This window comes from Montipora capricornis, chromosome 7, assembly GCF_036669925.1.
Source record: "Montipora capricornis isolate CH-2021 chromosome 7, ASM3666992v2, whole genome shotgun sequence".
In the NCBI taxonomy this organism is placed as follows: Eukaryota; Metazoa; Cnidaria; class Anthozoa; order Scleractinia; family Acroporidae; genus Montipora; species Montipora capricornis.
The window spans coordinates 32,126,034-32,138,533 of NC_090889.1; the positions used below are offsets into that span (position 1 = coordinate 32,126,034).

The window sequence follows — 12,500 nt, forward strand, 5'->3', positions numbered from 1 at the left end:
AAAACACCCTATCCTGTGAAAAACTGAGAAAATCCCTCCTTTCGTCTCGAGTCGACTCTCAAATTCTGATTTTCAACTTTGAAGTTACAAGATCTATCGACCAAAATTTCTACGCTGTAACAATTATACCAATAATCTAAAACAATAGGCCATTTTACAGTTGTTTGCTCAGTAACCTAGCCTATGAATGACTGCGAGGCCAACAGCGACCTCGTATTGATACAGATCTCACTGCTTTTTATCGTGTACATTGCGTTGTTGTAATTCCAATTTGGCAACATTACCATTAGAAAAGCTCAAAGGTTTGAATCAAAATAGGGCCACCGGCAGCCTCGCTTACATTCTTAGGCCAGGTAACTTAGCTACAACTGTAAAATGCTCTATACACCTTATTCCAAAATGGCCGCCATTTCAGTATTCTTTTCTTTCCATGCAAATTGGCCCTTATGGCCTCGCTTTCAAACGTAAAATTCAAAAGAACACTTAACCTTGAACGAGGCCATAAGGGTCAATTTGCATGGAAACAAAAGAATACTATGGCGGCCATTTTGGAATAAGGTGTATTGCTCTTATGTCTCCTGCTTAAAGAACACTATCACGGGAATTTCGCAGTTACGATAGCTTCCCACAAAGCGACCGAACTGTTCAACTGCGGAGCTTTGTTTTTAAAAATACAACAACTTCTTACCGTATTTTCCCCTTCTGTGGTTCGGTGGTTGTAGGCGTAGGCGTAAATAATGTCCACGAGACCTAGGTAAAGCGACAACTCCTCTTCCTTGTCTAAGAGGTTTAAGCTTGGTTAGGGATAAAACAAGTTTATAAAATGGCCAATGCTACTGAAAAGATCGCAATTCGCTCGGAATTGCGATCATAAGGAAACCAGAATCACAGCAATTTTCAAAAGTGTAGAAAGTAGAGAGGAATTCCTTTCGCTTTTAGCGAAACACGCAAATTAAAACAAGCTCAGGAGCTTTCGCTTCTATCTCAGAAGCATCATCAGCACTACCGTATAAGGTGTCAATGTGTGAAACACGGCTTCCTAATTACGCTTATTGATTGGCTCAAAGATATCGCACCTGTGCTTGCGCCACATTTTTAGCCAATCAGAAGCCACTGCCAGTTGATCGCGCGTAACGATTTGCATTATGACTGGTTTACTACAGTAGATTGCTTGCGTGTCTTCTGATTGGTTAAAACAATCTCTCTGCTTTTTGTTTTGCATCAATTGATTGGAAACCGTTTTATGCCTAATCGGTCCACGATGGCAACAAAGCTTATTTTTCTACTTGCTTTCAAGGATATAATCTCTATTTGGGAGTCTTCGAAGCTGATCTTTCTCTGCATCTGTAAAGTGAACTTAGGAAACAAAACAAGCGGTTTGGGAAACAAGAGACTTGATTAATATCCTTTTTGCACATTATTGTACCAGCTAGTTTTTTGAAAGCGTAAGTTTCAAGCCCGGTTATTAAATGAAATGTTGAATTTTTAGAGTGACAATATCGATATTCTCGAAAAAAAATTGAAGGCTTCTAGACAGACCAACTGATCATCAGCTCGGTTGCTTTGCCGCCGACCCACAACACAACAGGCTATTTTCGAAATATCAAATATTCAGCTTGATAGTGAGGCAGTGAGGACAAAAACAACAGAGACACGTTGGAATGAATGTGAAAAATACTTGCATATCATCCACTTTCCCTTGTCTTTGTCCTCTAAACCTCTTTTTCAAGCTGCAGTTTAATATATTGAAAAAGGCGTATTGACACTGAATAGTCTTCTATACTGCAAGGTTTAAAACGCCATAAGGCAGGTTTTTTTTCGATTTTTTGTCTCGACCTCAGTTAGGACAAGTGAAATATATTTTCCAACTATTCACTACTTGCACAAATCCCATAATACACCTCTTTTACTCCCCAAAAATCTGCATAGGCATTGTTTTCGACTTCTCTTGGGACATTTTCATGTCCCAGGAGAAATTGCAAACAATGGTCATGCAAAAGTCATGGGGAGTAATAGAGGTGTATCATGGGATTGTGCAAGTAGTGAATATTCGCATCTCTAGGGGAAAAATCACCATTTAACTGTTTTACCTTTCGATTCATCGGGTCTGCTCGAATCGTCCTTTTTCTGTAATCAAAACAATTATTTTGGGTTAGATTGAACCAGAATGGTCATAGATACTTGATGAGCGCAAACTGGGAATTTGCCCCATATTTCGAATAGTATTTTCATAAGAGCTTTCATTCTCCTTCAGGATGCCCTGTAATAAGCCACTTCGGAGAATACTTTTTGTCTGTCGCCCAAAATTTTTTATAAACACTGTATTTGTTTTCTCTTGGAATCATTGTAAGTCCCAAGGGGAACTGGAAACAACGCTTATGCAAGATTTGGGGGGACAAAAGAGTATTATGGTATTTTCCGAAGTGGCTTATTGACAAAAACCCGTCCACGTTGTCTCATCCAATCAAAAACAAAACGAAGGCCACGTGACTTGCTCGCAGTCGTTTCCCGCGCTAAACGCGCTGATTGGTTTATTTGATTGCTTTGATGCTCAGTGTCCATTGTGACTGGCTGAAGGTATTTCTTGTTAGCCAAGATATTTCATGTGGAAGAATTACAATGTTCTTATTACTTTCAAGGCCCACCTTCAACTGAAAGACTTTTCGACCGTTTGTTGTGGTAGTGCACTTTATAAGTGCACTACACACTATGTCACCGGGTTGTAAGAGTGAGTGAGTGAGTGAGTGAAATTCCGTGGTGGCAAATAGGCCCGCAGCGCGTGCATGAATCACGAAAATAAACAGGTCTGTTGGAAGAATTTCAACAGATGAGCCCCAAAATCGGCAGGAATTTGTGAAGCAGTTGAATAACAAAGCAGCTTCTATTTCCAAAACGATAGAATTACCTGGTATTAAAAAACCTCGTCTAGGAGAGTGAATTTTTGACTTTGTAGAAACAATAGTCAACCTCGAGAGTTAGACGATTGTGATCTTTGTGTTGAATTCGAACATTTCTTGTCGAACTTTATAACTCTTGAAAGAAAAAAAAAACTAACTAACAAAAACAAAAACCCGGTGTCTTGCCGTCATTTTGTCACGAATGTGTTCTTTGTTTCTTGAGTTGGTAGTAACACACAGAGGTATTAACTTGATCACAGGCGGCCGGTGAAATCGATGTCACTTTCGATTTTGCGATTTATTTGTGCAGCCAAAAGTACAATAGAAAATTTGAACGTATCAGAAACCTCCCAAAATGCTTTTCGCTGATGGTAACTGTTTACATTCGCGGCACGAAATTTATGTTGTTTCATGTCGCAAATTTTGTCGCCGATGGCAATTTTCTTAATTTTCAATCGACACTTCCTAAAAACTTCCGTCAAATCTCCCTAAAAAATGTGTATCAATATTTGTTCACTTTTGTATCAATATTTGCTTTTCATAAAGCATGCAAGCAAAATCTGTACCTTGCTTAATTCGCATTTTTGAGCGTTAAAATAGAATTTTCGGTGCTATGTTTCTGATAGCAAGTCGTATATTTAAAGGTCGCCCATCCAGATACTAACCCCGCCGGACAAGGATTAATTTCAGTGAACTTTTGTGGTGGAAAGCTGTCAGACGCGCAGAGTACACGCTTAAACTTGCGGTGAAAAAGAAGTTGAAGCAAACTTTATGTCTGCGCCGAAGCCAATATTTCGATTCCCTCCTATTTTCTTCAATGTTTCTGAGTTTAGTATTTTACTAGTAACTACATGTGCATGAGTTCTCGGGGGCTATTTACCTAAGACATCTACCATAGCACAATAATGATTCACGATACCACAGCAATATTGCGCACTATTGGAGCTACATATTACGCAAGGACAACTTGAATCTCCTGGAAAACAAAGCGCAGCTCAGTTAACAGTTATGGAATAAAGCACTGTGTCATGTTACTGCACTACCACACGTACGCAAGCGCGCATTGCTTATCGTGGCAATCTGATTGGATGAATTTCAGCTTTGAAGGGATTTTTACGGCACGCAATGCCTGTCACTTGAGGATGGGCCTTTAAAGTGCTACTGCACTGTATGACCAATAAATCAGTTTTTTCCCTTTGGATTTCAAAACTAAGTTAACTAAACACTAAGTGACCCAAGTTTTAAGCCTCGATTTAAAAAACACATCTTATTTTAACTGAGACATAATGATCTGCAATCACTAACTCAAAGTCTTGCGAGAGCTGGATCGAGGAGAAAGTGACGTCAGACTCACTAGGTTTAAGAAATTCGTGTGTACGTGGTTGAATTAATATGCAGCACGGGAATTTCGCGCTTTCAGACTTTTAAACTCGTGTCCTGCATATATAATCAGCTGCATTAATTTTACCCGCTGAAATGCAAATGACGTCATTTTTCCCTAGATCCAACCCTCTGGGGTCCAATCAGTCAGTTTAGAACGTGGGTAAAGGCGGACCGTGAAATACAAAACTTGGACTAGAAACTCAAAATTTTACCAGTCAGGAATTGAGCAAACACATTTTTATCATCTGAAGAAAAAAAGGAAGTGATGTGATTTTTTTTTAATCATACTGCAGTAGCACTTAAAGCTTCATGAAAGAAATCAGTCTACCTTTATTGAAACACTCTTTCCTTCCTGTAAAACGATTTCACTCCATGGAGGTTTGTAATTCAACAGAGGCTGAATTTGCTCCTCGTTAAAGAAGTCAGCCCTGCAAAAACCGAACAAGCAAAGGTAAAATGTAACGATGAACACGTAGCAAATCCAAAAAGGAAAAAGATGCATAAAAAACTCCGCCCTCAGAATTTAGAAAAGTCACGACACTTGATTGTGCGCCACCATAATGCACTGACTTGTGGCTGACTTGTGGCTGTTTCTGCTTAGGTGGCCACATATATATCACAATGTGAAACAAGAAGAAAACTGTGTTGCGCAAAGTTTGGAAATAAATAAGTCAGCAGCAGCAGCAGCAGCCTCGAAACATATGGCAATTTACATATTTTTCGCGCAATAACGAACAATTTTCACTAGTTTACATATATCACAAGTCTTTTTAGACACATCACCGCCATGCCGGCCACTTCTGCTGGAGCCACAGGACAGCCACAACACGGGGGACTTCATCGCCTACTCTTCTCGAATAGTGTGTGGGTTCTTTAACGTCCCACAGGGAACTTACGGACATGGAAGATATTTGTGAGACGGGGCCTACCGTTTTTCGTCTTTATTGGAGAAGACTTGAAAGTCTAACCAATTGCAGATGAAATTACAAAGCCAGCACTTTCTCCTCAGTTATTTTAAGATCCTGAGTGTTGATCCGGCCGCGGTTCGAACCCACGACCTCCCGTAAGACAGCACGATGCTCAACCAACGTACAAATTTCATTAAAACAAAATTCACAGCAGAGTCTTTCTTACAAATAATACTCTTTATCAAACTTTACATCTTCGGCTTCCTTTCTGAATTTTCGTCTTTCAGCCAAGGTCATGGACTCAGGGTCATGTATTTCTGCAATCTCGTGGAGTTCAGCCTATTTTGGTAGAACAATGATGTGACAAGAAGGGGGTCAGAACCTTCTAGTCCCCCAAATCCCAGTTCCCTGTAGACTACCCCTAAGTAATTTTCACCAAAATTCCCTCATATTCCCCCGTTTCTTTTCCAACCAGCTCCTATTACCTTACGGCTTTGCCCTGTCATTTTTTGCTATTCCCCTTTGCCTCCGGTATCCCTCATTTATAGGGAGTAGGGAGCTTAAGATTTTACGACGGCGACGGCGACGGCGACGGCAACAACAACACCGCAAAACAATGATATGATTGGTTAAAAGAGCATAAATAATCGTGCTGCACGTGCAGGACGAATTCTTGCGGTCCTCTGCGTAAGGACGACGTGAAATCACCAAATTTGAGGTTTTGACGACAACGTGAGCATGCAAAAGAGAATCTTTCATTCTCTATTTTCACTTTGTAACTGCTCGAACCAATTTATTTTTAGGATACTTCGCCCAAATTGTAAGAAGTGAACGAGACAGAATAACCGCGAAAGAATTATCATAAAGCAAAGTGATATTTCGAGGTGACGTTTTCGTTGAAGTCGCCGTCGTAGATCTTAAGGTCCCTAGTTTAAGCAACGACAACGGCGACGGCAACGAGAATGTCACCTCAAAATATAAATTCGCTTTATTTAAATCCCTTCGTGTCTATTTCAACCTTTTTAATGTGACAGGGGTGTGGTAGTTCCTCAAAAAATGACATTGGCGAGGCAGTGTGGCCCTGTGGTTAGGGCGCTTGCCTTGAGATCCGGAGATCCCGGGTTCAAGACCCGCTCTGGCCACTCGTTGAATTTGTTCCTGGTAGTCCCTGGTTCAACTTCCCAGCTGCATTTGTAAATAGCCAACTGGTTTTCCTCCGGCCAGTTGGGTTTCTTAACAGTTGTTGTTGTGTTCCACCGTTTCGTTAATTGTGTTTCATTGGCCCTGAAAAGCCCCTATGGGGAGCGGTGAATTAAGTATGTATGTATGTATGTATGTATGTATTGGTAGGAACGGCGCTTAATTTAAGGGAGAAAATGAAAATTTATCCTCAAGTGCTAACGTTGTTCATAAAACCTCTAATTTGGCTATTTCACGTTGTAGTTTTGCTGACGACGGCAAAGAAATGGACAAAAGTGAAAAAAACACGTGCAGGGCGTGCAAAGCTATTGTTTTTGCCCACTAAATATGCAAATTTGTGACGTTCTCGTTGCCGTCGCCGTTGTCGTTGCGTAAGCTCCCTTATCTTTCACCTCCAAGCCTTAAGTCTCACTAAATCACAGTTGGCAAATAAAATTAACACCTGCACCCCCTGGGCTTCCGTTGTCGTTAATTTTAATTAATGAAGCGACAGATAAGAAGAAATGATCGGCTGCCTGGCTCCTTTAGCCCTCATGATTTTTGTAGGTAGCTCTTACTTAATTTAATTTGTTAATTAAATTAATTGTAAATACTAAATTTGTTTTGCATTGAATGATACCAGTAAAGATGCAGGGTGCTATCTACATAAATTACTATCCTGAAGATATTATTAAGAGTAAAGATAATCGATGTTTTGATGTATCCAGCATCATTATCAAGAGCAAAAATTTGTTGTGTCAAAACTGTTAAAAGAATGCTTGAATATCATTAGATAGCATTCCCCTAAGAGTGATTTTAGACAAACCATAATTAAAGCATATTAAATACATATTTTTGTATTTCTTCGTGTGCAACCCTAAACGACCTTCATGGCTCCATATGATGGCGTTTTGCCCAGAACACCCTACGTGAGACCAAAATCCGAAATTTACACCCCTAAACTTCCACGCCCCTTATGCGAGTTCCCCTGGCTCCATGGAATAGAACAGCTTGGTGCAAACAGAGTATTCACATTCAATGATGGTTTTAGCTCCAGTATACAAAAAAAAAAACATTTCATTCTTCATTTCATTCTGGGCGGTTAATTAAAAGCCGCAGCGGATTAATGTTAAGCAGCTTTTGAAACACTGAGCCCAGCCGGGCAGCTGTCTACCCATAATCTTGTAATATTTGTGTCAACAATAATTCTGGACCACAGCCAACAGTTTAATAGGCATACATATTTGGGGAGTAGTCTAGGCATTAATTTTACACCTAAACTGGCTTTTGTAACTATACCAATAGTTAAACATAGGAAATGTTGCCGATATTGTGGTTTATGTATGTGTGGCCAATAGAACAAACAGTTCAAGTTTACAAGGCAAAACTCGGAAGATTTGAGGCAATGGGTGATGTCATCGAGTATGTAACTTTTGAATATCTTCTGTTTGCCTCCCTGAAAGACAAACTATTCAAAATGACTCTGGAATTGCTCATTAACAACTTAGTGGCACACTGGGTTGTGTCAAAAGGATATGCTGAATATATGAAAAACATATCTCAGTTTAAAATAGTAAAAATGCAGTGCATTCTGGTTGCAGTGCACTCTGGTCGAAAGTACGACGAATTACAATGGTACAAACCCAGAGTTTCATTTTTAATTCTGATTATGTAAGAGAAACAACAACAATAAACAAAAAATAATTTAATTTAATGGCTTAGTGCTATCCTAGTTATTAACTCCTCCATCCATTTCATTAATTAAATTTTACCTCACGCCCTTTAAAGATTCCACTCTTTTGATTGGCAAATCCATACTTCGCATCTCCTAGCGCAATAGCAATATTTTCCTGCAGGATAAAACTTGTTTAGGTTCACAATTCATGTTTGATGTATTTCTATGGGACTATTAAAATTTACAAATTTTAACTTCATCAAATCCAATCTTGACACTAAAAAAAAAGATGAACTTGGTTTGATTTGAGTTAAAATTACTTGACAAGTTGATTTCAGTTTACAGTGACCTCAATTAGTGCACCAGCGCTAGAAGACTAGACACTTTAATAAAGTTCTTATCCTACCCTATTTTTTTTTCTTAAGTTTAACTTTCCTTCTATATCTACATGATCTAGCAGCCAGGAAAGCCCCCTTGCTTTATGGCTGTTTCACAGCCTCATACACCAAAAACAATTCTTTTTGCATGGAGACAATTTCTCTGCGAGAAAGACCACAACACCATGAACCCAGTGCCCTACCCTTTGTGAACTGTGTGTGAGTTCTGTTTGACCAACAGAGAAACTGACGGGATTAAAGCTTCCCGCCCGATGACAAAGGATAAAACCTAACGTATCATTCACAAATTCTGAGCAAATTAGCGAGTCGGATGAGCTGCTTACTTTACTGAACATGGCGGAGGCGGTATTGCCAAAACTAGATCAAGTGTTAGAACAGCTACAAAAATTAGAAGATCAAATTCAATCAGTGGACGAGAAAGTAAAGAGCCTTCAGGATAAGGTCGAATGTTTCGAGGTATTTAAGAAGGAGACAGGAACGACGATTAACTGAACCACGGATTGAACTTCGATAATGCTGAAAGAGAGCCGTTCAAGAAGAAATTTCAAGAAATGCAGAATCAAGTTCACCTTCTCAGAGACGAGAAACTGTATATGGAAGTTTATCAGCGGCGTGAGAATCTTTGTTTGTTCGGAATTAAAGAATAAAAGGATGTAAACGAAGACACGAGGGAGCTTTTGGTTGGTTTTTTACAAATAGAGCTCGGTATGGAAGATGCTGATAATTTAGAATTTCACAGGGTGCACCGAGATGGAAAGCAGAGTGCCTCCGTTGGAAAGCCTCGATAGATAATTGCACGTTTTTAAGATACCCTGATCGTGAGGAGGTCATGTCAAAGGCGAAGAAATTGAAAGACAAAAACTTTGAAATTTCACCAGACCTTCCACAAGAAATTCTAGAGCGTAGAAAGAAGAAGATGCAACGTTTTAAGAAGGCAAATGAAGAGGGTAAGGCCGTCTATTTTAGTAGGGCGGAACCTGATAAGTTGTTTATTGACGGAGTTCAAATATAAAAACGTAAAATCTAAACCTCCAGGCCATGTATAAAACTGTTTCTTTACCAATTTTGCATAAGTTTTCTTCCAAGAACTGGGGTCTTTGTTTGCATTGTTACTACGTGTTATGAGAACTGCAAGAACCTTTGTGCCAGTAGCTCTAAATTTAACAGCTTTTGCTGGCTACTTAATTAACTGTGTAACTGTGTGTCGTAGTTTTGTTTTATATATACCTTTTGTTTTCTTTTTCGGACTTCAGGGGGCAAATTGTATATTGTTCTTGTGTGAGGGAAATGCAGTGCACTCATGGCGTGAGCTTCACGTATGAAGATGCCTCATGTCATATTTATTGTTCCATTCTCTTCACTGAAATGACTCTTCACGAAACGAAATCAAAATTTTAGAATTTTATCTCTAAATGTTCGGGGAATTCGCTCTTTTGACAAGAGAAAGGCACTGGTTAACGAAAGAGAAATCCCACATTATCTTTTTACAGGAATTAAACTTACAGCACTCCAGACATGGAAACGTTTTGGAAGTCACAGTTGAGGGGCGACATTTTCTTCAGTCATGGTTCGGAGCACAGTAGGGAAGTTATGATTCTTGTTAAAGAGAAATTCGATTGTTATATTGAAGAACGCCAAGAAGATGAACAAGGGAGATTTATTATTTTGAAAGGTGCATGTTATTCAGGGATATCGGTTTGTTTTTGTCAATATTAATCCCCTAAATACGACCAAAGATCAATGCATCTTCTTCGAGGAAATTCAAAAAACAGCTTGATAAATTAGAAGTAGAGGATAATTGTGAAGTTATTATTGAAGGCGATTTTAATGTTATTCTCGATGCTGAGGTGGATGGAACTGGAGGCAAACTCAGGTAAGAGAATCCTGTAAAAAAAAATGAAGATTTGTGTTCATCTTATGATCTGGCTAATATTTGGAGAATGAGAAATCCATACACTAAACGCTTTACATGCAGACAAAAAGACCCTACAATACAGCGCCGTTTGAACTTTTGACTAATAAGCAGTAGATGTCGATATTATTCCAGCAATAAGAACGGATCATTCCGCTATTACAATGCATATAAACGGAACTGAGGAAACGGGACGGGGTCCTTCCTTTTGGAAATTTAATTCCAGTCTTTTAGAAAGATGATGAATATCTCTTTAATGACTGAGAAATACAGTGATTGGCTGGAAGATGGAAAAGAGAAGGGAGAAATTATCAGATTTAGAACAAAAAATCAAAGAGTGCACAGCAAAATGTGATGAACAGCCTACTCGAGAAAACTTACATGATCTGGAAATTTTACAAACCGAATATGGTAGACAATATGACTATATAGCGCAAGGAGCAATAATTCGATCGAGAGCAAATTGGTACGAATATGAAGTATTAAATACTTTTTGAACTTAGAAAATTCCAAAAAGAAAAATAGTTTGTATTATGAAGTTTGTGGGGGTCAATGATGAATGCATAACGGATCCAAAACAAATAATGACAGAGATTCATAGCTTTTATGCTCTATGATAAAGATTCTTAATTGTGAACAGGGTGGCGTGTCGATCGTTGAATTCCTTGCGAATGTCAATATTAACATGTTGACAGGCGACCAGCAGGAATATTTGGAGAAGAAAATAACAACAAACGAATATTTCGAAGCGTTGAAATCCTTTGAGAAAAAACAAAACACCAGGGAATGATACATTAACTGTGGAGTTTTATCTTGGCTTGCCTGAGCTTATTCATTCTAATCAAAATGGTTTTATCAAGGGAAGATCAATACTGGACGGAGTTCGAACAATTGAAGACGTACTTGAATTTGCTACATTTACAGATACTTCAGGTATTCTCTTAGCAGTTGATTTTGAGAACGCATTCGACTCTTTGAATCATTCTTAAAATCTTGGAAAAATGCAACTTCGGAACACACTTTATGATCAAAACCTTCTACCTTACCGTACCAAGTGTCTTAAATAATGGTTTTACTGCTGATTTGTTTGATATTCGTTGTGGCTTTAGGGAGGACGATCCCTTGTCACCTTTGTTATTTATATTGGCCATTGAAGTGCTCAGTGCTTGCAGAATTCAGGATAACAAGGGAATTCAATGAGGAAGAAATCAAACCAACACTTTTTGCTAACGATATGACTTGCTTTCTCAGAGATATTGCATCATATCGATCATGTTTATTGGCAACTCTGCAGTTTTTTTTTTATAAATTCTCAACCCTTCAAGTTAATGATGATAAAACGGAGATCTTTGCCATTGGCAGACATCACCTGGATCCAACTAAGTAATTTCACAAAATATGAAAATCAATCAAAATCCTCGGAATTGCATTTGATTATCACACAGCATCAAGGAGGAGAGCCACCTTCGACTTAGTTCTTAAGTCGTTCAAAGATACATGTATATTGAATACGTGGTTCCAAGTGGAGAGGGCTTACACTACTAGGAAGAATTCATCGAAATTCAGATTGTTAAATCCTTCATTCTACCGAAATTTTTCAGTAAAGTGGCATTGATTGCAGTTTCAGAAGATTTGATTAAACAGGTCAACAGTTTGATTTATCGTTTCATTTGGAAAGGTAATGATAAAATCAAGCGTTCCGCTCTCATCAACAACATCGAAGATGGTGGACTTAGGATGCAAGACATTCAATCAATCATCCTTCCTCAGAGGGTGATGTTATTAAAAAGATTTGTAGGTGAAGAAAACAGTATCCTGGTCGGTACTAAATGAGTCCCCTGTAAGTTAGTATTGAGACGACGTGCATCAAGTTATTGGGAATAATAAACACGTAACTGTTCAAAAGCTATCGACCTTCGAAAAACATTTCTATTCTAAAGGGAATTATTACAGTCGGTCTTTCTAAAGGGTGCAAGTGTGTTAAATGCATGCAGCAAATCTTCTTCGATTAGAGCGTTTTAAATTTATGGGTATTGTTGATGCAATCCTTCGTGAATGGAGGCAGATCATTAGACAAAGTGCACAACATCTTCCCTACCTCACACGTCGTTGACACAATTTATATTAAAGATGGAAAACTCTCAGGTA

General features: G+C 38.7%; 1 protein-coding gene across 2 annotated transcripts in view; it reads right to left on the reverse strand.

Annotated features, from left to right (window-relative positions):
- Positions 1-12,500, reverse strand: part of LOC138056945 (protein SHQ1 homolog) — a 28,183-nt gene that overhangs the window by 10,394 nt on the left and 5,289 nt on the right. The window contains exons 6-11 of one of the 2 annotated variants that reach the window (XM_068902936.1): positions 8,140-8,217; positions 5,415-5,527; positions 4,609-4,708; positions 2,091-2,127; positions 1,302-1,356; positions 689-788 (exon numbers count right to left, since the gene is read on the reverse strand). In XM_068902936.1, coding sequence (XP_068759037.1) covers positions 689-788; positions 1,302-1,356; positions 2,091-2,127; positions 4,609-4,708; positions 5,415-5,527; positions 8,140-8,217 — 483 coding nt within the window. Of the gene's footprint in view, positions 1-688; positions 789-1,290; positions 1,357-2,090; positions 2,128-4,608; positions 4,709-5,414; positions 5,528-8,139; positions 8,218-12,500 lie in introns of both variants that reach the window. The other variant, XM_068902935.1, reaches the window with a different exon arrangement.